Source organism: Gouania willdenowi, chromosome 7 (assembly GCF_900634775.1).
Source record: "Gouania willdenowi chromosome 7, fGouWil2.1, whole genome shotgun sequence".
Classification (NCBI taxonomy): Eukaryota; Metazoa; Chordata; class Actinopteri; order Blenniiformes; family Gobiesocidae; genus Gouania; species Gouania willdenowi.
The window spans coordinates 15,924,846-15,952,528 of record NC_041050.1 but is presented as its reverse complement, the minus strand read 5'-3'; the positions used below and the strand labels follow the sequence as shown (position 1 = coordinate 15,952,528).

Here is a 27,683-nt window from a genome sequence, read left to right as displayed (position 1 = left end):
AACAACAACAAAAACAGGGGGAAGCAAAAGTTTTAAGAAATACATACTTTTTGTTGAACATCTTTTGATGCAATTATGTAATTGTGTAGTCTACTTAGTCTATTTTTTAGAGTACATTTCATTCATTTTTTTTTTGCAAGTTATCTCTAATTTTTAATGTCATTTTTTTCATCATTTAAAGTTTTCTCTACTGTTCTCAACCAAAGATTTATTTTGGGTGAGATTTGTTGATTAAAAAAATAGAAAAAGGGAGAGATATAAAGCTACACCAACTAGTAAAGGTGACGAAGCACTTCTAAAGAAAAAAAAAAACTCTCATCAAGTATTTATTCTGTTAAATCAAAAGAGTTGCAGTAAATATCAAGACTTTATCTTTTTAATTCTTCCAAAATCTCCACATCTTGAAATACTTGTCATCAGTGTTGGGAACGTTACTTTAAAAAAGTAATTAGTTATAGTTACTACTTGTTCCAAAAAGTAACCGAGTTAGTAACTGAATTACTCTATAATAAAAGTAACTCATTACCAAGAAAAGTAACTGTTTGCGTTACTGTTTAAAAAAAAAAAAAAAGTTGCTATATGTCAAAGAATTCACATTTTTTAGATGCGTGTGTGTCGTGAGGTGCTTCATTAAATTTGAGTTGCTTACAACGGATGTGGACAAAGTCTTCTCTCCTGGATATAATGAACACTTCACATGCACGTTCTTGACTGCTCCACGCTCACCATCTCTGCTGATTCATCAAATCTGTAGTGGTTGTGTGTGTGTGTGTGTGTGTCGCGTGTGCTGGCACGTCGCCTTAGCCAATCATAATCGCTCACCTTGTTTTGAACAAACCTCCTCACTATATTGAGTAAGAAGCCAGGGATGCTTTCGGATAACAGTTTATTTAATCAATGCACGTAACGCACCGCATTTAACGTTCAGCAACGATAACGGCGTTGTAACGGCGTAAAAAGTAATTAGTTAGATTACCCCATTACTGAAAAACAAACGCCGTTATTTTAAACGCCGTTATTCCAAACGCTGCTTGTCATCCTCCAAACCAGAAGCTCATTTTTGAAAGGAGTTGACTAGTCAGTAGCAGGGCTGTTACACCTACTGAGCTCTAACCTTGTATAAAATCCTCTCCAGATCACATTTGGCATTCAGTGTAATTTCCATCTTCAACTCAGTGAGGTAAAATCTTATCCCACTAATGATGCAGAAAACCTCACTGACAAACACTGAAAAATAAGATGAAATCCAGCTTTGTGGTACATGTCTCAAATGTCATCAAGAGAAAAACAAGTAAACTACTAATCTCCTACCTGTTTCTGGGAATAGTAGATTGCAGATCATTTGTATTCAGAAAACAGAATCAAAAATGTGTTTTTAAAAACACACACTTATTTAGTGGCAGTGGCATAAATAGCCTGAAAAGTGACTCCATGATGCTGTTTGTCCTCCATTCTGACATCAGTGAAGCCCGAGTCTCTCAGAGCTGCCATGTAAGACTCTGGACGCCAATTCTCCCCCGGCATTATTTTTTTTGCAGCCAAAGTTGCTACATGCAAATGTCTTAATGTGGTGACCATCAAACCCTCTGTAGAAGTGATGCAAAGGAGAAATAAAACAGTATTAGGAGAAGAATATGGTGTCAGTGGCTGGTTTAACATTCTATGATCATTTAGTAGGATGTATCACACCTGGTTTCATCACCCGGTGAATTTCTGCAGCACCCTTCCTGAGGTCAGGCCAGAAGTAATAGCAGTTACAGTGGAAGACTTTATTCACGGTGCTGTCAGCCAATGGCATTGCTGCTACATCGCAGTGGTACAAAGACACTTTCCCACTGGTTATGTATTTTTCCATTCGTTTTGTAGCCATCTTTATTGAGTGTGAGAAGAAAACGGACTCTTAAAAATGTTTCTAATTCTATTTTGATAGATAATATATCATGCGTCTGGTTTTTTGGGGTGTTTTATTCCAAACCGAAGCAGCAGTCCATAAATGATTTAAAATACATGCCATTGGAGGATTTTCATCTCACCTGATGCATATACTCCGAGTAATCCACACCTATTAGGTGACCCGTGGGACCAGTCAACAACCCGGCTGCAAACAGCAGACCCAGACCTGGCCCATGACCCAGCTCCAGCACCGTGTCCCCTGGTTGAATTGCACATAGTCGCACCGTGTTTTCCTCAAGGATTTGGTTGCGAGCGGTGAGGAGTTTACTGACCAACCATCCCGATACGGATTGAGTCGGACATCCCAGCTGCTTCCCGAGATTTCTAGCAAACATCACTGCAGAAAACAGATTAAAATGTTGGCAAAGGCTATCCGTACATAGCTGTATCAATATACCGACATTCTAGCCATATGTAGCGCCCCTCATTGGCCATTTTAGGTGACGTGATTAAGATGCTACGTGCTTGTACTTCTGTTTGCTATTAATAATTAGATTCATTAACTACGTTACGGACATGCTACGTGTTTATGAATTGTTGTGATATTCATACGTAGCACCCCTCATTAGCCAGTACTCCTGTTTGCTATTAATACGTAGATTCCTAAACTGTGTTACGTACTAACTAACCCTAACTCTAACAGTAACCCTAACCCTAAACTATGTTACGGACGAGCTAACCCTCACCCTAAACTATGTTACGGACAAGCTAACCCTAACTCTTACAGTAACCCTAACCCTAAACTATGTTACGGACGAGCTAACCCTCACCCTAAACTATGTTACGGACAAGCTAACCCTAACTCTAACAGTAACCCTAACCCTAACCTATGTTACGGACAAGCTAGCCCTAACCCTAAACTATGTTACGGACAAGTTAACCCTAACTCTAAACTATGTTACGGACAAGTTAACCCTAACTCTAAACTATGTTACGGACAAGCTAACCCTTACTCTAAACTATGTTACGGACAAGCTAACCCTAACTCTAAACTATGTTACGGACAAGCTAACCCTAACCTTAAACTATGTTACAGACGAGCAAACCCTAACCCTAAAATATGTTACGGACGAGCTAACCCTAACCCTAAACTATGTTACGGACAACCAAACCCTAACCCTAAACTATGTTATGGACAAGCTAACCCTAACTCTAAACTATGTTACGGACAAGCTAACCCTAACCCTTAACTATGTTACGGACAACCAAACCCTAACCCTAAACTATGTTATGGACAAGCTAACCCTAACTCTAAACTATGTTACGGACAAGCTAACCCTACCCCTAAACTATGTTACGGACAAGCTAACCCTAACTCTAAACAATGTTACGGACAAACTAACCCGAACCCTAAACTATGTTACGGACTAACTAACCCTAACTCTAACCGTAACTCTAACCCTAAACTATGTTACGGACTAAATCTAAAATTATTAGCATTCTACATAGAACAAAAAGTATATTAAATAGAGAGTATCTGAAGTTGTTTTATTCATCTCTTATATTACCCTTACCTGACCTATTGTTCAGAAAGCTGGGGTAATACATGTAAAAAAAAAAATGTCTATTAATGAAATTACAAAAGCGAGCAATAAGAATAATACATAATGTGGAATTCCGGATACCTACTAATGAACTGTTTAAAAAATCTAGAACAAAAAATTAAAAAATAAATAAAAATCTACAACAATAAAACTTAGGGATTTAGTAAAGCTAAACGTGTTAGAGATTTTATTCTGAGTAATAAATAAAAGCCTCCTTTGGGTATTATATCACTTTTAAACTAAGAGAAGGAACATATAATTTAAAAGGGGTGATATTTAGAACAAATGTTAAAAGAAGATGCACTTCTGTTTACAGTGTTAAAGTTTGGAATCATTTTACGTTAATGAGTTCACTGTCTATGCTAAAAAAAAATCTTTAAAAAAAACTAAATATTTTGCTCCTATTGAAGGATTATTATGTATTATGTATTATAGGTTATTGAGTTGTTTCTATTGTATTTTCTATAATGCTGTTTTGGGATTGGGCTCCGATAAGCAGTTACTGCTTCAGCCAAGTCCATTTTTGGTTGTTAAAACGAATGCTTATTCTTTGTATTGTATTGTTTGAAGACAGCCAAGATCAAATAAATATCTATCTACTTTTTATTCATCTTGGGCTGCTGTAACAAGTGATTTAGCCCATTTCGGGATAAATGAAGTAGAATCTATTATAATCTAAAATAGTTTAGTGATTTTTCTTTTTTTGGGTTCAATTTTGTTTTGGCCTTTCCTTCGACTTTTGCGCTTTGTATTGCCACCAAAATATAGACCCACTGCTTTGGTCCGCAGTCCACATGTTGGACACCCCGTTAGAGACAAACAAAGACTGACAGACAGTTGTTTTTTTGTTGCTATTATAGACTTTATGTTGCTGCAGTTATTCATGTTTAGTCCAGACCTCGTCAAGTTAAAAGTTCTGCACATTAAGAAGTGGTGAAGAAAGCTGTACTAACCACAGAGACGGGGTTAGGTTTGTTTTGAACGGCTCTTACCTTCTGCACTTCCTGTCAGCACGAGCGTCTATTCTGCGCATGCGCTGCTACTACTTGTCTGAGCGCTCCAAACACTTTATCTCTGGTCTGAACCTACAGCGATCAATTATCACAGTCAATGCTTTCTATCTAATCGGATTCTGCACGTCTATGATAGGCTACATTCACTTTGCTAGTCAATTGAAAAGTAAAACAAACGGAAACGTGAACATTTTACAAAGTGAATGGAGCTCAGTGTGAGTTATCGATCGATATCGCTGTTGATAATCGATCCAAACAGATACGGAGATCCTCTGTTACCGCTTCCTTGTGTGTGCTGTGTTTGCACACACCCCACAATAACACACACGCTTTCTTTCGTTTTCATTTCCCGGAAAGGTCGAATGTGAAAGCGTTTTGCTTCTCCGACTCTTTATTTCATTTAAAATGGCTTGAAAAGGAGGTGTTTTGTCTTTAAAAGAGGGAAACTTTAAATGATAACCGCCAACTTCGATTAAGGTAAGCCCAGCTCTCATGAAACCACTTCTGAACATTGATTTTAAAACGTATCTCCTGTCTTTTTGGTGGTAACACCATGAACTATTGTAAATAAACCAGTGTGTGAATGTGTGATGACAGATGGAAGGTGGGGTTTCTTCTCCCACGCAACTTTTCCCTCCAGTAAAGGTTTCTCTGGAAAGTCCCCCCTCTCAGGACGACCTGTGGCACCTACCTGGACGACTCAGTGAGTTTATATATTATGTTTGGTTTTTATTTCCTCCTTTGATCATATCAATGTAAAAAACCATCGGTGCCACATTAAAAAGCATGACAGTTTAGTGTGTTTAGTATGTTGGCTCACTTTGGATAAAATTGATGTGAATGTGGCACCTGGACACCTGTATGTGTATTTATACAGAAGTAATAATGTAATCTAACCTTCCCACCCGACATTAGAAACATCGACACCTTACCTTTTCACATCAAAACCTAAAAACCCATCTCTACCAATCTGCATATTTTTTGTAATTCAATGTTTCATCTAATTCCAAAATATCTCCTACATTTTTTTTTTTTTTTTTTTTTTTGTATTATTCAGTTTTATTTTGTATTGCACTGTTTTTTATTATTCTGTTTTTGTTGTAAAGTGGCCATGGGTGGCCTGAAAGGCACTTTTAAATAAAATCTATTATTATTATTATTATTATTATTATTATTTATCTTCCATCAACAGTGAGTTTACTGTATTTTTCCTTCAAAATATGTATTATTTTTTCCCCCCAAGGAATAAACCCATCTTTGTGGAATAAAGAAGACGTTGCCCTCTGGCTCCAGTGGGCTCATAAGGAATACTCTTTGCGGCGGCCGGAGAATGGACACTTTGAGATGAATGGCCGAGCTTTGTGTCTGCTCACCAAGGAGGATTTCAGACACCGCTGCCCTAGCTCAGGTAGATATTTTCAACAATGAAAAATAATTAAGTTCAATTTGATTATCAATAAGTCATCTCATAGCGCTCATCACAAATATAGAGTTGTGATGAAAAACGTAAGTAGGTTTAAAGTTTTACTGGATGTTACTTTATAACATCCAGTAAACAGACAAACTGGGAGTGGAGTGTTCTGCTTGGAAAATAGGGCACTAACAGGTATTGAAGATATACAGGAGCTTGATCAATAGGAGGGAAGCCAATACTGGGGAAAATGCTCTCTCCTGCTTGTACCTGTTAGTACTCTGGTTGCAGCTTTCTGGATTAACTGGAGACTATCCCAGTACTCTACCATAATTGGTAATCTAGTCTAGATGCAACAAATGGCATGGGTTAGTTTTTCAGCATCACTCTGGGAACAAGATATTCCTGATTTTAGAGAAATTACAGCGGTGGAAGAAGGCTGTCCTTGATTTTTTTCTTAATATGAAAGTTAAAAGATAAATCGGTATCAAAGATAACACCTACATTTTTCACTGTGGTACAGGCTGAGAGATTAATGCCATCGAGAGATACTGTTTGCTCTGATCATTTGTCTCTGAGGAGTTTTGGACCAAATAAAATGACTTGGGTTTTATTCAGGTCAAGAAGGACAAAGTTAAGGCTCATCCAGGTGATAAGCCTTAACTTTGAGCCTGTGATGTCTTTAAGGCAGGCCTGGAGTTTTATTAACTGATGAGTTTCATCTGATTGAATTGACAAATAAAGCTGTGTATCATCGGCATAGCAATGGAACCATACATAAATGTAAAATGTAAAGCACAATGGGCCTAAAAGTAAACCTTGGGGAACTCCTTGACTCTGGTGTGCACTGAGTACAGATTATTAACATGAACAAAGTGGGTTATGTCTGATAAAAAGGATCTAAACCAATTTAGTACGGTCTCTTTAATACCAAAAATACTTTCTAGTCTCTGCAGCAATAAATTATGATCAACTGTATCAAAGGCTGGATTCAGAACAAAGTTAAAAAAAGTTGAGTGTCTGTGATGTTTGCTTTCATATGTGCCCTTAGGTGATGTTCTGTATGAGATACTCCAGTGTGTGAAACAACAAAGAAGGGGGGCTGTCACCAAACCCATGATGTCCTCTGTGACGATGGGACACAGCCTGAGTCCTGTTTGCTGCGAGACCCACACGTATTCTCAACCTACCCCTGTGTCTCCCACAGACAACCTAACCACGGGTATGCAATGTGCTTAATGTACACCAAGAAAATATTACAAAACATGGTTTTAGTTATAAAGAAAACAAACAGAATATGTATGAATTTCATTGCACACACGCACACACACACACACACACACACACACACACACACACACACACCCCCACACCACATGTTTTGTCCTACTCCAAAGTGTTGATTGTGTAATGCAATGTACGTTATTGTGGGAGTGTCTTATGCTTTTTATTTCCTTGTACTGGTGCTGTAAATACTTCCTGATAGATGTGACAACTCATTGTATTTTTCACTGCCTTTATTTTTATTATATTTGTCAATACAACCTCTCACTGGCTTTTTATTACCAAACTAATACAATTCTGAAAAACATCAAGCTATGTGGTTTTGTGTATGAGCTTAACCTTTTTTTTTTTCTTTACCTCATCAACTACGTCTGCAGATGACAGTTTACGTACTTCCATTCTTGCAAACAACTCATCAACAGGTTACCACTTATTCTGACTTTAACGTCACAGTCCAGAATATTGTTTTTGCATTGCAATTTCACCATTCAAAGTCCACCAGGCCCACGTAAACCTTGCACTAAGTCCCAATGTTTCTCTGAGATCACTTTTGCTTTCAGTTTATATGAGTTCCACTTCTTATTTCTTGCTCTCCAGGTTTCCCCTCCACACCCTCGGCGTGCAGCCAGCCAGAGCCTGTTTCACCTCTCAGGGGTCAGCCCGTCATATACTCATGCATTGCTCGACTCACAGATAACAGTGAGTATCAGTAATAAAGGTTCATGATTATACTTTTGATTACGACACACAAAATGCAGTGCTCTCCTAACTGTCATTTCTGTCTGTCAGACGGATCTGCAGCCGCCTCCACAGTGCAAACGATCCATGCCCAACATCCTGCAGAAACAAAGAATGAGATGCAGCAGCCTCTGAACCTGTCTGGTCGAGGGAAGCCAAGGAGTCCTCTGCACAAAACATTCGGGCGAATCCCTGGTATTGTTACAGATACTGATCTGCCATTAGATTCTGATTACTGACATGGGCAATGCTTAGCAGAGATGTACTATATCATAGCACCAGTTCATTGAGAAAACATAACGATTTCATTGTTTGGCTGAAAAAATTAGAACAAAAAGATCAGGTGTGAGAATCTCCTAAACTGCACGTACTTTGGTATTTTCTTGATCTATTCCGTTTTAGGCTGTATCTTATTCTGTAAAGACTTTTCATTATAATTTATTAGGTGTGGGAAAGGTAAAGTGGAGTTCACACAATAATAGGCAGGGAATCAATTTGTGGTCCATGCACACAATGTTGATAGATTATTCAGAAACTGTACATGTTTGTCATTGTGAGGTTAGCACAACATTTAAAAACTTGGATATTTATTGTAAAACTTTTGACTATAAAGTGTAATTGATATAGCATATTACAAACTTATTTTACATAATAACAAAACTAAAACAATTGTGCTCAAAAGGAGCAGGGAGAAGTTCAAAGAACTTATAAAAACCTGGCCCTCATTTCTTATGCATCTAAATCATCACTACACAAACTTTCAGCGTATACTCGTCTAAACAACACATGTATGAGTCTATATTTGTACATTATTAACAATCGTTTATGGCTGTACAATCAAAGGAAAAAGAAAAGCACAATTTAAAGTCATACCAATAACAAAGCACATATCTTACTTTCCGTTTATTTCCAAAAGATAATGTATTTATACATTCTTTTAAAGTGTTCTAGCCTTTTAGTCTCTTTCCAACTCATTCCACAGAGTTTTTCCTACTTGGGAGATACACATACTTTTAAGGGTGGTGTGAACGCAATGTTTTCTCATCACAAATTCTCCTCTTAAATTATAATTTCCTTTTCTACTTTTAAACAATTTTTGAATGTTTATAGGGAGAATAAATCACTGCTTTGCCAGATATTGGCAGTTATAATCCTGATCATGGTACCATGATCATGTACACTTTAAAGGCTTGGAAGAAAATTGTAACCCCCAACATCCCATTTTCCCCCCCCAAAATTGCAATGAAATGCGCAATCCAAATCTGATGTGGGTGCAACTCAGTGGGCTAATCGAGGAACCAACCCGACATAACTAAGTCACATTTTTTACAAAAGATTGGTCAAATATGAACCAAAATAGGAATTCTTTAAATTTCATCAATAATATAATATGGAGATTTTAAGATTTTTGAAACGGATCCAGATTCCCTCCAAAATTGAAAGGAATCTTCCATTGCTTAAGGTCTAGCTTTGGGTGCAAAGAATTTCTGTTAAAAAATGTTCTCATTATCAGACAAACTGGTGAAAATATGAGGTGGAAGTAATAAAGGATTTGTGTTGAAATGTTTTTTAGGGAGCATCAGTGTGATTTCACTAATAAGAATGCTCTTCTTTCACACCTCAGCACCATGCACATACAAATAGCAGAATCTAAAGAAATTATATGAAGCTCATTCCCCTGAATTCACCTATGGCACTACGTAGATCCATAAAGCCATAATCTCCAACTTTAGAACAATCCCTGCACACTCTAGCTCTACTTTTATATGCATGAAGTTGATGTGTGAATTTTCATTGTACAATATAAGCTGTGTGCTGTGTCCTAACAATGATAAACTGAGTTGGGTTATATTCTTTTCTGATTGGATTACGCCCAGAGTGCAAATTGTTGTGGGACTACGTGTATCAACTTCTGTGTGATGACCGTTACCAAGATTACATCCGGTGGGAGGATGTGGACAGTATGGTGTTCAGGGTGGTCGACCCAAATGGACTCGCAAGTCTCTGGGGAAACCACAAGGTAAGTTCACATTTGGAAATATTAGCATCCAATGATAATAAATAATTAATAGAGGGTTTTCACGGCGCGTCATTAACCTGGAAGTCGCCATTTTGGAGAAAAGCAGCAGGTTTACAAACAGCACACATACAAGCAAATCACGAATTTTGAGAGGAAATGGTGAACTATTGTGTGTTTGGCTGTACTAATGGGTCAGACCGTGAAAAACGTGGAGTTTTATAGACTGCCAAAAGTTATAACAAATCAGGGAGAACAATGTCTGCATTTTATAGTCAGTAGTTCTACATCAGGAGAGCAGTGACATGAGACTAGCTCACTGTTGTCGCACCAGTCGTTATTGGTGTATATGCAAACACCGCCGCCCTCGTCTCCCGTCTTGCATTTAAATCCAGCTTCAGGTATTCCAGTTTGTTTTCCAGGGAGCAGACATTAGAACACAGGATGGAAGGAAGTGACGTTCTCTGAGGATTAGCTTTTAGCTTGGTTGCTAGCCCCGCTCCTGCTTCTGATCACACCGCTTACGTCTCCTCCGCTGGTAGACACCGCTGGTGCGAGGCTTTGCTGCTTTACAGGTCGCTGGATGTAGCCGGCGTAGCAATCTGAGGCTCTAGGTCTAGAGTAGTCGCATCTAACGGACTATAACTGTTTGATTTACCTAAATCTAAGATCGCCTGGCGGTCGTATTCTATTTAGTAACTACGTTGCAGGTTCACTGTGAAATTATTAGAACTGTCTGAGTTATCTGCTGATATACAGTATATCCGTTGCTAACGCGAGCCTCTGCAGCCGTAGCTGACCTCCAATCTTCTATAAGATTTAAGGTCTTCCACTGTGTATGGGCTTGGTGAAATCCAGGTGGTTGACGATACCAGGATACATAATAGACAGAAGAAGTCGTCATTGATCCAAAACGAGGGAGACGACAAGTATGGATCTGTACCACCAATAAACTGTATTTTTTCCAAATATCGTGCCCTTTCCTGTGGACCAAGTTCTTCCCTGTATGCCTTTGCATTTTGCTTTTCTGTGATTTATCCATTGCAGAGTTCACCTCCATGAGCCTTTAACATGTAGTGTCAACATCTGCTTACCTCCAACATGTCCGCGCATTAAGGTTACTGCCCACAAAGTGACGTCGATGAAAACCCTCTATAATGTGTTTTTGTTGTTGTTTTTTTTTATCAAACAGATTAGATGTTTTACATGGTCTCATTATTTTTATTCAGAACAGACGCAACATGACCTATGAGAAAATGTCCCGCGCTTTGCGACACTACTACAAGCTCAACATCATCAAAAAGGAGCGAGGCCAAAAACTGCTCTTCAGGTATTTACCTCCTCTTTGTCTTTTGCTCCTTTTTTTTCTTCATAACATTACACGCTGTCATCTGTCAATTCTCCACTTCCGCATCAGATTCCTGAAGCTCCCAGACTGTCACAGGAAACAGGACGTTGAAGTTATGGGGTCTGCAGAGTCGTCTCCTCCTCAGGACTGGGCCAGTTCTGATAGTAGCCCACATCATCAGTTCAATGAAGGCCATTTTGAGGTCTCTCCTGACAGGGCATCTCCACACCCTTCCCCTCCGTCTGGTGCACCAGTGCTATGAAAAACTAAAAACAGCATACATGTGAACACTATATACTGTATGGTTACAGGATGTAATTATCAAATCAGTTCAGCTGCCATCTAAAAAATGCATGTAAATAGGCTAGACATAATATTTTCTTTCTAACTTTTCTAATGCGCTTCACATTTCTAAAAAATATAAAATCTTGATGAACACTAATGTTAATTACCATATGAGTGTTTCATTACTGTATCTGCTCATCAACAGTGATTTATAATTAAATTATTTATTTTCATTTCTATTGTTTTCTTAGGGAAGTTGAAAATCCAAATCGTCTTTTATGTCCTTTAACATGATTTAAAAGAGATTTTTCTTTTCTCTTCGTTTTTGCTGTTATTAACACAAGCCTTTTTCAGCAATGTCAAATGTCTACCAGCATGTGGTGGTGTTGTTGTATGATCATGAGGGGCTCAGCTGTGGATAAACTTGACTTAACGCTGGGAGTGTTTCCATCTAGCATCTTTAATCTCAGGTGAAATGCAGAGAATAATGTGCCCTAATTTGCACTTCCAGGTTTAAATATTATGTAAAGTATAAGACTGTGTCAGATATTAGTCCCTGTAAATGATTTTGTGACTAATTTTTATTCATTTCGGGGAGATGTTTTGGAATAATTTCAGGATAATCACACAGGAAATTTGAAAAAATTGAGTATGTCCAACATTCTGAGATTAAAAATGGCTGCCATCATGTGATACAAGCAGAAGGAAACCGAGTCCCTGCAAATATTGTAGAGTTTCATTGAATTTGTGTAATTGGAGAGACTCAGATATTGACAATTTAATTAGTTGGGAATAATTCATTTGTTTTTGTCATTTTTACTTTCTAAAGGGTGGATGCTCTAAAGCACAACTGTCAAACTCAAGGCCTGGGGACCAAATCCGGCCCTTTGGAGCGTCCAATTGGCCCCACAAGAGAAAGTAAAAACGACAGAGAAAACATGAATCATTGTTTAAATCACGTGTCAAACTCAAGGCCCGGGGGCCAAATTCGGCTCTTTTAAACATCCAAATCGGGCCGCAGGGGAAAATTAACAATGGCTGAGAAAACAGTGTAAATTACCAAATAACTTAGTTGTGGGTATCTCAGAAGGTTTGCAAAAGGGGCATAAAATATCTGGCAAATTTCCACGGGAACTTAAGCTCAGGAATTTTGGCAAAATTAACAAAAAATAGAAACTTTTCATGGGAATTATTTATTGAAATTAAGCAGAAATGGGGAGGCATTTTAAATCACTATCATCTCCAAACATATATTGGCATCCACGCAACATAATACACATACATAATACATAATACAAAATAAATAAGTAAATAAAATGAAAAAAAAAACAAAAGAAAAAAAACAATGAAACTCTACAAGAAATCAATATTTTTTCCAAGATCCTGCTCAATCTTCAAATTATATGACAAAATTTCTCCAAATTGAATAAATATTGTCACTACCTGTCAACTATTGCTTGGATATTGTAGGTGCCTTATATACTACATACTTTCATTTCATTTATACATGGAAATGCAAAGTAGCACTAATGTTGAAGCAGTTCAACACCCCTGCTCTAAAGGAATGAATTTGGCCCTCGAACCCATGAGTTTCACACGTGCTTTATATGCTTTAAACAATGAAGAACGGCTTTTGTTCTTTGTTTTTTTATTTAAAGTGCATTAAAAATACATTTGTTTGGTTACATTGGTTTGTTTGGATACAGGTTTAATCTTGTAAAAACTACACAGTAAGTTGGAGTTTCTGTGGATAGTAGCCTTACCTTTTAATAAAGATGTATTTCCTTCACAGTATTCTTGCTTTGACTATCATTATCACTGAGAATCCTGGTCGCATATGTCTGCATGTGTTAATAATCACTTTCCCATATTTTTTGCATTTCTTTTGGTCTTTTTTTAGTTTCCAGATTTATAGTTTTTAGACAAAAAGCCATTGTTGCTGTTGCTGGTTATCACATGGCCATGACCAACAGGGATATCCAATTGGGGTGCGTCCCATTTAAAAGAAGAGATTGTGAAAACCTCACCCACTTTCACTCGATAGGTTCTTCAAGACTGTATTGCTTAAATATAGTTTGTTGGGGTCATGATTTTGTTGCGGTGCTTATGAATTGAGAAGATTCATCGGATCATTGAAAAGCAATCCAAAATGTCTCCTCAGTCTATCTCCTTTTCTGGATCGGGATTCCTTGCCACTTATCAGTTGGGGGTGGCCCAGTGTTTTCTCAACCATGCACCATGGATCCTACGCGGTGCACCTTTTGTCTTGGGTGCTTCTGCTGGCTCTCTGGTTGCAGCTGCTGTGGTCTGTGAAATGAACCTGAGTAAGTGAATCCGATGTTTGACCTGCCTGCATTGTATTGGGAGTTATTTCCATCTAACAACCTAATCTTTGGCAGTTACCATCACAGATCAGATGCTTTGTTTTGTCAAACGCATGAGGAATTTCACACTGGGACCTTTAAACCCATCAGTCAGTGTTTTTCACTGGCTGGAGAATCTTCTACATGAACATCTTCCTCCTGATGCTCACCAACTTGCCAACGGCCGCCTTGCTGTAGCTGTGACTCGCTTAAGTGACGGAAAGCAAATGATCATATCTGAGTATCAGTCTAGAGAAGATGTTGTGCAGGTAAGTAGTGTATGTCGCTCTTGGTGAGGTGCAGTTACACAGGCAACGCTCAATCTACCAGCCATGTTGTCCTCAGGTTCTTCTGTGTAGCTGCTTTGTGCCTGGATACTGTGGGACTGTCCCTCCATCTTTCAAAGGAGTGGTAAGCAACTGCTGGTCCTCTCACAAGCTTGGTTCATTCATGTATTAGGTTCATTATTTTTTGTAACTCAAGTCTGTGATGTTGTTTAAAAGCTATATTTGGATGGTGGCTATAGCCGCATCCTTCCTGTGATGCCTGGATCCTCAAGTCCACCCTTGACAGTGTGTCCATTTGCTGGAGACGTGGACATCAGCCCCACCGATCCGCCATGTGCGATGGACCTTGTGGCGACTGGGATTGTTCTTAAGGGTAACCTGGCCAACTGTGCCAGGATCCTTAATGCTCTTTTCCCCATGACTTTAGAGGTCAGACTCCAGTTGATCAACAGATCAACATCACTTTAAGGCTAACAGTAGAAACATATTCATATTTATTCTCTCTCTCTCAGACTGTGGAACAAGGCTTCCATAATGGCTACAGAGATGCTTTGCAATACCTGGAGAACAACGGTAAGTAAAATACAGAATGTTTTGTTTTTATGACCTCTGCCAAATGGTGATATTTCCTCCATTGTTTATCTATTTGTTTGTTTGTCTGTTAGCAGGAATACGACAAAAGTACTTAGAGTAAAAATTGGCATTTAGGTATGAATTACTTCTGTTTTTCAGCAGAAAAAAGGGGTTTAGTTACTCTTTTTAAGAGATTTTGACAAATGTTTTCACCAACCCTTACCGGCAAAGAGGATGGTTGACTCTTGGCGAGGTTTGCGCTCTCCGAGTGCACTTCTTTTGTGTATTTTTTATTCTCAAATGTTTTCAAATATCTTTTCAACACTTGCAGGTATTGCCCCATGTTTGGTTCTATGCAAAGCGTCAGAAAAGACCTTCAACTTTAACTACACTTGCAAGTCAAAGTCACTGGAGAAGGACAAGGAGGAAGAGAAAGACCTCATTGGAACAGATGAAAATGGAATCACAGAGACGGATAATTTTTCCGAGCAGGATTTTCCTGGGTTTGAACAAAGAACCTCTCTGAATTTGGAAATCTTCAATCATGGTACAGTTAACACTCACAACACAAACACAAACATGCAGGTACAAACACTGTGGATGACATCATTTGGTAAAATCTCGATTGAGACATATTTCAGTAGAATGAGCTCTTCCATAATTGACTTAGCATTTCTTTTCTATACAGTATATGCATTCACCCTTTATGTTTCAGTTTTGCTGTTCCATGTGATGGCCTATCTCAGCATGTTGGGGTTCCCGGCAAAAATCCTGTCATACCTGCTTTTGCCCCTCGTGCTGTTATGTGTTTTAATCCAAAATTGGCGAAGGTAGGTGAACGACTTCAACAACAACTCTAATTGTTTTTTAGTTAACCTAACTAAAACAAAAAGATTAACTGCGTTTTCTGATTCTGATGATAACACAGGCCATAATTCTTTTAGAAAATAAATCAGCCTTAAGACGACTGATTTTATCTTATTAAAATGGTTTAAATATGGCAATTTCACTGTTTCTCGAGGCCAAATGTGAAATGTGTTCATTTAGTTTGCCCATATTGATAGTTATACAAACATAAAGGTCAGCGTTGTTATTTTATACCATGATTGGTAAACTTAGTTGTATAATAAACAGTTGGTATACTCCTTAAAAATTAAACATTTGTTAAATATTAAATGTTTGCATATATTATACTCATCACTTGTGCTTCCCTATCTGTCTTACTGCTCAGAAATTTGGGGAAATGCTTGTGAAACACACATTGATCCAATAATTAAATTAATAAGATGAATTAATGAAGTGAGATGCCATGACCATACTAATTGACTTTTTTTCATAAAATTAAATATGTAAAAATGTATGGTTATAGTTTGGTTAAAAACACTAGAAATGTTGTTTCGAGTTGTGAACAAAGATCTTCCTTTAGGTATTCAAGCATTCTTCAAATTAAGAAACCGTAGATATAACCTTAGAGGTTTTCTTCAATAAAAAAAAAAGCAAGAACTAATAGACAACAAAGTGTATCTGTTATTAGAAAAAAAATCTGGAATGATCTTAATGATCAACTCAAATCAATTAACATACTATCTACATTTAAAAATACTTTAAAATATGAAATGATTAACGCATATACACCGTTGTCATAAAAGTAAAAAAGAAATAAATAAATAAAAAATCAGGAAAATAAGTTATTAAAGAAAATTTATTTTGAGTTGGAAATTATGTATGTATTAAACTTAATTCAGAATTGTTGTGTTTAAATTGTTTAAATTGTAAATTGCTCATATAAGCTTCAGCCCAATCCCTTTTTGGTTGATATGTGTTAAGTGATTGTTTACCGTAGAATGTGGTATTTGTCAATGTACTGTGCATTGAATGGACAACCAAATAATATCTATTCATTCACTCATTCATGATGATAAATGTGAACAAGCAGCCCTTTGTCACATAAGTTATGTGAGCCTTGCATAACAACTGTAGGAAAGAAGGTTGTGCAACTAACCGACAGTGAATCACAACATTTCATTTTTTACATGGCTTTTTCCACAATAAGTGTTTATTCATGTTTAACTGTTTTGTGTAGGGTGTGTCTCACTGAAAATGATGTGACCTCTTATTTCCCACAGACTGGGGGGAATGTTGAGCATCCCTCCAAGTTTTCTATATTTCACATGGCAAAATGTAAGACATTCTACCATTTTTATGTCGAGCATACTTATGTGGACATTCCAGAAAAACATAAAAGACAGGTAAGATAGCACTGTACGCACCCAGTGGAAGCTTTATTCTCACTTTTATAGTCAACCCTGTCTGAATTAGAGTTGTATTTTTTTTCATTGTGTCTCTCTTTTAGGTTTGAGCTCATTTCCCTTTTATTTCACTTGCTGAAGATTTAGGCTGTTCGTTCAGCACCAACACAGCAGTGAAACTACCCTGTCTCGTGTCCTATTGGATTTCAACATGAACTCTGCTTCTCAATGATGGGAAAAGCCAAGAATTGAAGACGGGATATTAAGTGGTGTTGCTATTAATGCTTTGATGAACTTAAAAGGTCTGCAAGTAAATAGTATAAAAGTTGTATTCTTTGTGTTGTCGCTTCCATGCAACAATATTATTTATTCACTAAAAAAAAATATAAATATGGATTATTATTGTATATATTAAGGTTCTTAACCTGGGTTTCATCGAACACCAGGGGTTCTTTGTGAAATGTTTGGCAGGGGTCAAGACACACAGTAAAAATGTGTTACGCAACACACATTTCTACAATAGTTATTCAAAGATAAATTGAGATTATCATAAGTTTAAATATTAATTCATGAAAATTTAAATTAAATGTGTTGTGAACAAATAAATAAAATATATACCTATGTACTGAAGGAATCATATCTTTTTTTCTAATTACGAAGGGTTTGGTGAATGTGCCGATGAAGCTCACAGGGTTCAGTACTTGCAATAAGGGTAAGAAGTAAGAATCAATGTATTAAGGTGTATTTTCTGGAGCTCTCCAATCAGAATTTTTGCTTAATATATATATTGCTAAACTAAAACACTTTTAATTTGATGTGGAAATTGGTTTATCCTTTTGTGTAGGACATATTAATCCTAATGCTATTTAACAAAGCTGGAAAAAGTGTCCCTTTCCTTTTCACATGAAATACACATATTACTATATTGGTCCAGCTAAACTGAAGTAAGACAACATAACCTCTGGTATGTCTTCTTTTGACACTAACTTTTTGACTCTTGGTTTTGCTGTGGATGAACTTCATGGCACCTACACATTATATTTTATTGTTGGAATGTTTATTGTAACTTCAAATAAATTACTACTCCTCCATTTACTGTGTTTTTCATTTTCATATCAATTCTTTTTTTTTTTCTTTTTGGGGGATGGGATGGGGTGTGTGTAATAAACTATTTAAAGCAGATTATATTGAAAAAGCAGTCTTTCATTCTTTTTTTTTTTTCTCAACACTTTATTGGAGCATTTAGTCAGTTGGGCACTCCACTTTTCCACTGTTGATGTCATCAATGACATCATGAGGGGGGTGACCGTCAATGGTGCAGCCCACAGATAGGGCGGTTCCCAGGATCTCCTTAATGGTTCCAGAGAGCTCCCTGGCGATGGAGCGAGGCCTCATGACACGAGCCACGCCCACAATCTCATCGAAGGTCACGCTGCCACTGTGCTTAATGTTCTTGACCTTCTTGCGGTCATGAGGAGGCTCCTTCAGGGCTTTGATGATCAAAGCAGATGCAGAGGGAACAACCTTGATTGCTGCCTGCCTGTTCTGGATGCTCAACTTCACAGTGATCCTCAGGCCCTCCGAGTCTCCAGTTGCCTTGGCGATGTCATCACCAACCATCTTTGGAGACAGACCCAGAGGTCCGATTTTAGGAGCCAGAGCTGACGTGGCACCGACCTCTCTTCCTGTGCACCTCATGTACATGATTTTGATCTCGTTGGGGTGGAATTTGGGAGGCATGCTGGTGCCGTGTAGGTTGAGCTCAGTTCAGCTTGGGTTGGTGAAGGTGTCGGATGAAACCGGGTTTGGAACGACCGATTATTGTTGCACCGTCACCGCTAATGGGGAAGGAAAGTCTTTTATTCAATTAATGATGAACATCTAATATTGCCGTATTACACGATGAACTGTCTTATTATTATATGATTCAAAACAACTTGGAATGTTTTCAGCTTTCCTTGTTAACTTTTGATCTCTGTCCAACAATCCTCTTGTTCATATGACTGAAGATCACGTCTTCCAAGTTTATTCAAATTTGATCTGGATGACAAAAGTAAAGCAACCTGGAGAGATGGAAGTGGTCATGTAACCCTAACTCAAAGAGAAACATAGGACCAGGGTATGAGCGATATTTCAGAAAAGAGCCAAAAATGATTAAATGAACCAGAAATAAAGTTGTTCATTTCAGTGTTATTTTTTTTTTAACAGATGGCCTGTACCTGAGAAAAGATCTTCTTATATAATTAATGCACATGGATCATACGGGATAACACACACATCTGCTGCTGTTCTGCATCCGTCACTGATCCAGTCAGTGAGCTGGCAACCAGCTGGCCTTACAGAGACAGATCAGAGTCTGCGTCCGACTGAAAACATGAGGGATTTTATTTGGAGAATAGATGGGAATGAATCTGCTAACTAAACCAATACATGCAAGCAGAAGCTGCTCTCCTCTTCTGCAACATTTTCAGTGATTTTCTGTTAAACGCTGCAAACATTGATCTGCAATGGCCCAAGTGCTGCTACACTGTACATGGCACGAAGCACACGCTCGATTTGTAATATTTCAGACAAGGTGTGGCGTGCTGTTTGAAAAGAGCAAAATTTATCGATTGGTTGACTCTTTGCTTCAGTGCTCATTGCAAAGGTCAAAAATCGAAAACTATTTTTTTTGACAGCCAAGAAACTATTTTCATTTAGTTATCTCTTCATTCAATTCAACAAATCAACAATATAATGCTTCAAGTATGTACCATACCACAACTATATATGGGAGTTCATGTGACCAGCGATAAGTGCAACATAAGTGAGATGATAAAAAAAATCATAACAGTATGAAGAAAAACCCCAGAATTTAGTGTGACGGCAAGACATAAATGTCAAGCCCTTTGGATATAAGCACTATAAATGCACTGTGCACCATTTACTGCAATTGTGCAGTTGCATAAGATGACCACCAAAATTGTTTAAAAACAAGTATATTGTGTATGCAACATGATGTTGATAGACAAAGAGTAGTTTGCAATAGAAGAAATTGAGTTTATAACCACCCAAAAGAAAATATGTGCATCTTGGATCTATTCAAATCACATTGATAATAATTTCTATGTTAATTCCTGTATTTACCTCACTGGCGTTTATTTAATTGTTTGTTTGTCTGTTAGCAGGATTACATCAAAAGTTCTTAACAGATCTGGATTTTTTAAACCAAAGATAGGCTTAATTGCAGTTTCGTAGAAGATCTAGAGCAGGGGTTCTCACCCTGGGACCCACATTTTTGCCACGGTCATTAAATTGAGACCCAAATTTTTTTTTAGAATTCAACCAACCAAATTCAGTTTTTTCAAAAATAGCTGTTGAAAACACAAATATATAATCTTTTTTAAAACATACATCTATATATAGTCCTGTGCAACATACATTTCACAGCATGCCTGTCAAAAGAAAAGTTTCTTTAAAAATAAAAGGCATACAGTATTAAGTATTTATTTAATTTTGACTAGCTGTCCGCGACCCACCCAGAACAGGTCGGCGACCCACTTTTGGGTGCCGACCCACCAGTTGAAAATTGCTGATCTAGATTATTGTACTGATATGGATCAGTTTTAAAATAAAAAAAATCCCTATCTCTCAATATTGGCAAAATTTCAAAATTCATATCTTGGTTCGTAATTGACTGATCATTACCTTTCTCACCCCACAGTTTCAACCGGATGGTGCATTTTATGGTGATTTTTTGAAAAAATGTGTCTTACCTATACATTTGAACCTACTGCATTGTTATAAATTGGGATAGATATTTGTGTATAAATGTAAATGCTCATTATACCATGATAGGGATCACTGATCCAGATAACTGTCAATATCTGGCAAAGAGTATATTTGGTGCTCGGCAGAGGTTTGCACTCTTGTGGATTTTGTCCCTTTAGTGTTTCCTAAATTTCTTCTGTCTTGTCGGTGTGTAAGTGTAGGGTTCATGTCGCCCGTCACAGATGAATCATATTCTATTTTCCTAATTACCTTTCCTATACAATCTCAAAAGTGTCTTCTATGCCTTCTCATGGCTCCAGTATCTTTGCCACGTCATTTAAATTTAAAATGCAAGGAGTTGCAATGGAAATCTGTAGATTCACATAATGCTTATTTGAATGATGTGTTTTTAACACTTTAACTTAAGCATGCATGTCTTTGTCTCCTTGTCTGTCTTGATGACATGTAATCTGAGGTTGTGTTAAGCAGACCATTTTGATTAGTCCAGTTCATTCAATTGGTAAATCCAAACAGATGTTTGCTATGTTTCACCAACGGCACAGATGGTAAAGCAAGTGTCTGCTAATAGCAGTGTTTAAGCGCGTGCATGCATTGGGGGCCAGGCGCCGTGATTCAATTGAGTAGTAACCAGCGACAGATTGACAGTGGTTTTTGTTTCTAATCTTTTCTTCTGCCTCTTCCAACTCCTTCCAAATTTAGAGCTTTGCTGATTGAATTCAAACAACATGGTGATGCAGAGCAGGAAGAAATCATTCTTTAATCACATGAAGGTATTTGCGTAAGATGATTGGCCCTGTGGTGTTTTTGGTGGTAAAACTTGCAATGAAAGAGCGCAACTGTTCAAAGTGAGAGGGTTCATTGTTCTTTACTATGTGGCTTTGAAATTGTTTAGAAGGGGAAACTGCTGGCTTAGCGTATAGCTTATGATGTGCGTAATGGTGTGCGATGCTGAATACAAGTCATAACCAGATCTAAATAAAACCATGGGACCTCAGTCATTCACGTTAGCATTTAACCAGTGGGTAAGATTCTTGTGGTACTGTCGAGCATCACTTTCTTTTGTTCAAAACAAACTGGTTTAACAGTTAATGAAGCAAGAAAGCAGTGAGTCAACTGGTAATGCCTTTATAGGAAAAGTGAAAAAGTAGAAAAAAAGAAACAGAGGGACTTTTTTTTAATCTCATGACTAGCTGTCTTGAAAAAACAGTTTAGTTCAGAATTGGTTATACAACATGTGGTTTAACCATTCATACTGGTTTATTCTTACATGATGAGTACAAAAGGTGTTTGTCTTTCAAGACAAACGTTTTATTAAGAGGATCAAGTGGGATTTGCAACATTAGGGCAGATGCTTGACTTTACCAGACAGGGTCTAAATTCTGAGGCTCCTCGTTTCAGGAAAGGGACAATCTTGATCTTCACATGCAGTCTCTAGTCTTTGTGGTCCTATCGTGCAGTTACGAACAGGGTGAACCAGAGGTTTCCTGTGTCCAAAACACAGTCCCTAGAGACAGTGGAGGCACTAAAAACAAGATCACTCAGAGAGCACAAACCTCTGCCAAGCTCCAAATATCCTCTTTGCCAGTTATCGGGATTAGTTATCCTGATCATGGTACCTTGTAAGAAGTTTATATCCCCAATATTATTAACCATGCAGTAAGTCTAAATGTTTGGGCACAACTAATTCTTCAAAAATTCACAATGAAAAACGCAATCCAATCCAGATAAACTCGGTGCGACAATTGAGGAACCAATTCTATAACTGAGTCATATCTTAAAAAGATCAGTCAACTCAAAAACATACTGAGGTATACATTTTTGAAATTTTGCCAATGATGAGAGATACGAATTTTTTGACTTTTAAAACTGATCCAGAATAAGAATATTTATCTGGATTGCCTGCAAAATTGGATGGAATTTTCCATGGTGTAAGGTCTATATTTGATAAAAAATTTTGTCAAAACCTATGAAGTACTTTTGAGGTACTTATGGGGTCTTTGGAGATATACTGAATAAAAAGAAGAAAAAAAATGATAATTAAATAAATGTACATTGAATTAACTCATCTTGATCAAGATGCAGAGAAAATATAAACAAAATATAAACGGCAGTTAACTAAAGCTGCATTCTTTGAAATAAAATACGCTCAACAAAAGTGTAATTTTGAGTCTATTTTTTGTTTTCTTTGAACTGCTTGAAAGAATTCAAGTTATAAAATTTGTAGTTGTAAAAAGTATAAAAATATATAGGTGTAAAATCACTATTTTGGAGTAAGAAATTGTGTAAATATCTATAGAGGAATATGACTGGCTCATCTCTTTAATAAACTAGAGCACTCGCAGAGCGCAGAGCTCCACCAAGTAACTCATTTCCATCCATATTGTGATTTAAAGAGTACAGCATGCACTTCCCTACCACTACTACATTACCCATAAGCCACCACATTTAAAGGAGCGGGCACATCTACTCATGTTGTGATTTCCACGAGTGGTAATTTCTCACTTTTGGTAATCCAGAACATCACAAAAAAATGTTCACCTATTCCTTGTCCCATTATCAACATTTCCTGAACATTTCATCCAAATCAGTTCATAACAAAGTTATCTTGCTAACAAACAAATGAAAATACCCAATTTCGTTCTTAGCTGTTTCAACATTTTGATAGAGGTCAAAACCCGACGTCAATACCAAATTTGAATGAAATCAAAACTTATTTAAATTGTATAGGAATTTTTGAAAGTCGTAAATGGGATTTCCAATGTTAATTTCTAAAAATTGCTCAGTCAACAATCTGGATCGGATCCAGATCCTGTTTGGTCAGTTGTTGCATGTCATAGCCATCATCCTGCAAAATAGTGAATGAATTGATGAAGATCTGACCGAGATACGAGTTTTAGAAATGTTGCCCCATGCTAAAGAGAGGGATTTTTGCGATTTTTGATATTTTTTGTGACTGATCTTGAACCGTAATGGTCTAATGGTCTCATCTGTGGCCAAAAACCAATTAACAGAAAAAAAAATTGAAGTGGATTTGTCAAAAATTGAGGACACTACCGTGTACACAAACAAACACACAAACATAATGACCAATATACTTTCGAAAACCATTTTCGAAAGTAACTAACAAACAGACAGACAGAGACAATCAGATAGACAGACAGACAAACGCAGGGTAAAACATAACCTTCCGCTCTGCGCTTCACGCTTGGGGGAGGTAATAAATGTTTTCATGTAATTAATGAGTTTTAGTATGATCAAATCACAATCATTAGGGTTGCTACATTTGGCAACCCTACGCTGTAGCTGGGCAGATTTCTACCACAAACTATAAAAGGAAAAGTCTATACATTTAACTGTAGCTATGATCCAAGTATATAATAAAGTTGTGCCTTTAAAGATACGTACTACCCAACTTTAATAGTACCTAGCCAGCACTCTGCTACATTAATAAACCCACATCTAAAAACCATGACTGCCTGCGACCTGACCCACAAATTGAGAACTCTTGCTTTAAGCTTTTACAGAATTTGATTAATCAGCTAATTATGGTTAGGATTTAGAAATGATCTAATATTGTTAATTGTTAAGTCTATGCAGATGTTGATTTTTTTTCCCTCCAAAAAGGGATTTTAGAGTGAGAGTAAAATCCAGGATTAAAACTGTTGCTTAAAATCATCGTCTAGCAAACGTGATTGTGTAACCAATATTAGTGCGGCTCTTTGAAGGTGATTTAGGTGAACATTTACATTTACACTTTTCTTTGAATGAATGTGACTTGTTCAAGGTCATTGTTCAAGAAAATGCTATCAGGTTAGTACTTACCACTTATTACTGAGAATGTAAGTTGATAGGAGTCACAAATCAAAGGGAGTTGTGTGTGGTACACAAGTTACACTTACTCAGAACATTTACTCATTAATATAATGAAAGACTTTGATTTCAAAGAAACCCCCTTCCTATAAAAAAAAAAAAAGAAACACGAGTTCTTACATAAAATAGTGTTGCTGCAGGGTTGAATCTCTTGTTCACACCAGTATGAACTCATACACAAATGCAGTTACAACAGCAGGCATACAACAGTGACATGATGTCTGGACTAGTTTTAATTCGAGCAATTGGTTCAGGCTGTGTACACATTGCCACAACAGTAAAGCTGAGTTAAAATGTCACAAAGTAGAAAAGAGGGAGCTACTGTATACTAAAAGTCTGTTAAAATTATAACAAATCTTCAGTTTAACACATTCAAATCCCCAAACAAGGACTCAAGCTCATGAACATAAAAACTATCAATCTTTCCACTCTTATTGTCAAGACGATAGTTCAAATTCATACTCTGTGGAGGTATAAGTTGTATACAAACTAGGAAATAATAACAGTTTAAAGGTCCCCATCTTGTCCATGTTTAGTTCCTCATGTTGTGTTCATCCTCATTACAGCAATGCTGTTACAGTTATATCCTCTCGTCAGTTTGCCATGTGCCATTAGCCTTACTGAGTGACATGTTGCTGCCTTGCTTCACACTCATCTCTGACTTCGTGACTTGCTCAACGGCATCTTTCAATGGTAGCTTGTCTTCAGCTTCTGTCTCTCTGTGGTAGAAGTAGTTGAAGTTGGACACAATGACAGGGACAGGCAAAGCTATGGTCAGCACTCCTGCAATGGCGCATAAGGTTCCCACCATCTTACCGCCCATGGTGATAGGGCACATGTCACCGTAGCCTACAGTGGTCATGGTAACCACCGCCCACCAAAAGCCATCGGGAATGCTGACAAACTGTGTGTTAGGCTCGTCTACCTCAGCGAAGTAGATCGCACTGGAGAAGAGGATGACACCAATAAAAAGGAAGAAGATGAGCAATCCAAGCTCACGCATGCTAGCCTTAAGAGTCTGCCCAAGGATCTGCAAGCCCTTGGAGTGACGGGAAAGTTTGAATATACGAAACACTCTGACGAGGCGAATGATACGCAGGATGGCTAATGACATGTTGTGTCCTGAGCTCTCCGCTGGGGTAGTAGCCAGTTCTGTAATCACAGTCACAAAATATGGGATGATGGATATAACATCAATGAGATTCATGAGGTTGTGAAAAAACTGTTTTTTGCTTGGACATACTACAAAGCGCACACACAGCTCAAAGAAGAACCAACCAATACAAGCGGTTTCAATGAAGAAGAATGGATCTGAGAAAATTGTCAGCCTTGTCCTGGATGTGGCAACAGGTAAAGAGCCTTTGGAGTGGTTAAAGGCTTGTACAACTGTCGCCACAACAGGATCAGTGTCGTCTCGGAATTCTGGCAGTGTTTCCATGCAGAAAATAATGATGGATATGACAATGACAAAAACAGACACAAGTGCTACACCTCTGGCCGCATTTGAGCTCTCGGGGTACTCAAACAACAGCCAAAATTGCCTATACATGTCATTGTCAGGCAGTGGGATCTCAACATCTTTAATGAATCCTTCATCTTCTCTAAACTGTTCCAAGGCTTCATTTCCAAGCTCATAAAACACAATTTCATCTGCGAACACATCAAGGGGGACGTTAGCTGGTCGCCTGATTTTACCTCCTGACTGGTAGTAATACAAAATACCATCAAAACTAGGTCGGTTGCGATCAAAGAAGTATTCATTCCTCATTGGGTCAAAATAGTTCATCCTCTTCGAAGGGTCTCCTAGTAGTGTGTCTGGGAACTGGTCCAGTGTTTTAAGTTGCGTCTCAAAACGAAGACCAGCAATATTGATAATAACTTTTTGATCTCCATCATCCAACCCTCGCTTATCCATAAAAAGATCTTCGCAGCATTCTTTGGTGAGCCGGTTAAAGATTTTCTCACTCTCCATAGTGCCTTCACTACTAAGCAGCAATTTCCAGTTAGAAATCATGGTGGTGCAGCTACTTTCACTCTCTTTGTTTGGATTTTTCACCATTTGAGCATGAGCAGATTTTGTTGATGCATTTATTTGCAGCATGGGTGAAGATGAAGTGGACTCCCAAAGATAAGAGGCCACTGGGCTGCAGTGGGAGGGCGTAGACGATAGTTGAGGGGCTTGTAGAAGGTAGTTACTGCTTTGGCTGTTGAGCTCTGGAGGCATGTCCACAGTGAGAGTTGTTGTCTCGTCTGCAAAGGTGTCCATCTCATCCTCGAAGCTGCCTTTAAGTCCTTCAAGGCTCCCAAAGTCCACCAAGGGCACCTCCATGGCTAGAAAGTGTCTTTGTGAAGTCCAGGAATTACTTTCATAGTCTGAGTGATTAATCACAGGAGGCAGCAGTCAACTTTAAAGGCATTCAGTCTTCAGTACGACTCAGGGGAAAAGCGAAGGTGTTTCATATCCCTTCAATATGTGGAGAGTCTACATTGGAGAGAACAAGAGTGTGTTTAATTCAAAAATATGTTTGCAGACATTCATTAATTGTTACAGTACAGATATAAATACAAATACATATTTCAATTATGATTTTGGAAAAAAAAAAAATAATTCGAAGCATTTTAATTTTTTGGTTAACAATGGGATGAAAAACAGGTGAGGGTCAGAAGTAGCCAACAAAGAGACACTTAAAGCACATTTTCACAAGTTCTAGTTTAGCAGCCAAATAAGAACAAGTATTTTGATGAAAGTGTGGCATCCTTTCGGGTCCTTTCAACGTATGAGCGTAGACTACATCACTTCCTTCACTTGCAATCTTTACGACAGAGCTCCTGGGGCATGACATTTGAATGTAAACCGACCATACGAAGTTTGTTAAATATTTTAATAGTATATGTGACTGTTTTTTGTGGTGTTTTTAATTAATTAAAAAAAAGGCAAAAATGAAAAATCACCGCAAGACGATATATGCAAAAACGG

General features: G+C 37.7%; 4 protein-coding genes and 1 pseudogene across 6 annotated transcripts; 2 read left to right on the top strand and 3 right to left on the bottom strand.

Annotated features, from left to right (window-relative positions):
* Positions 1 to 723: 723 nt before the first annotated feature.
* On the bottom strand, positions 724 to 4,771 carry LOC114467656 (uncharacterized methyltransferase YdaC). Of its 2 annotated transcripts, XR_003674538.1 has the most exons (5): positions 4,490 to 4,771; positions 2,034 to 2,290; positions 1,690 to 1,870; positions 1,312 to 1,586; positions 724 to 1,227 (listed from the first exon to the last, which is right to left on the bottom strand). XR_003674538.1 is itself a non-coding variant. In XM_028454115.1 (4 exons), exons 2-4 carry the CDS (start codon positions 2,286 to 2,288, stop codon positions 1,390 to 1,392), a joined length of 633 nt encoding a protein of 210 aa, XP_028309916.1. In that variant the 5' UTR covers positions 2,289 to 2,290; positions 4,490 to 4,771; the 3' UTR covers positions 724 to 1,389. The 2 variants fall into 2 exon arrangements, 1 of the variants encoding a protein (XP_028309916.1); XM_028454115.1 differs by having other exon boundaries at positions 724 to 1,586.
* On the top strand, positions 4,543 to 13,384 carry etv7 (ETS variant transcription factor 7). Its single transcript, XM_028454114.1, has 9 exons — positions 4,543 to 4,987; positions 5,108 to 5,213; positions 5,754 to 5,918; positions 6,973 to 7,143; positions 7,803 to 7,904; positions 7,995 to 8,138; positions 9,821 to 9,963; positions 11,190 to 11,290; positions 11,378 to 13,384. Exons 2-9 carry the CDS (start codon positions 5,108 to 5,110, stop codon positions 11,568 to 11,570), a joined length of 1,125 nt encoding a protein of 374 aa, XP_028309915.1. The 5' UTR covers positions 4,543 to 4,987; the 3' UTR covers positions 11,571 to 13,384.
* A 181-nt stretch (positions 13,385 to 13,565) lies between these two features.
* On the top strand, positions 13,566 to 17,906 carry pnpla1 (patatin-like phospholipase domain containing 1). Of its 2 annotated transcripts, XM_028453530.1 has the most exons (9): positions 13,566 to 13,917; positions 13,993 to 14,225; positions 14,302 to 14,367; positions 14,460 to 14,672; positions 14,756 to 14,816; positions 15,148 to 15,363; positions 15,532 to 15,646; positions 16,943 to 17,065; positions 17,170 to 17,906. In XM_028453530.1, the coding sequence occupies exons 1-9, from the start codon at positions 13,743 to 13,745 to the stop codon at positions 17,210 to 17,212; spliced, it is 1,245 nt and encodes a 414-aa protein (XP_028309331.1). In that variant the 5' UTR covers positions 13,566 to 13,742; the 3' UTR covers positions 17,213 to 17,906. The 2 variants fall into 2 exon arrangements, with proteins under 2 accessions (XP_028309331.1, XP_028309329.1); XM_028453528.1 differs by having other exon boundaries at positions 15,148 to 15,646.
* A 392-nt stretch (positions 17,907 to 18,298) lies between these two features.
* Positions 18,299 to 18,901, bottom strand: LOC114467369 (60S ribosomal protein L12 pseudogene; annotated as a pseudogene).
* Positions 18,902 to 25,227: 6,326 nt separating this feature from the next.
* On the bottom strand, positions 25,228 to 27,078 carry kcna10a (potassium voltage-gated channel, shaker-related subfamily, member 10a). The gene has a single exon (XM_028453590.1). The coding sequence runs from the start codon at positions 27,033 to 27,035 to the stop codon at positions 25,287 to 25,289; it is 1,749 nt and encodes a 582-aa protein (XP_028309391.1). The 5' UTR covers positions 27,036 to 27,078; the 3' UTR covers positions 25,228 to 25,286.
* Between the last annotated feature and the right edge of the window lie 605 nt (positions 27,079 to 27,683).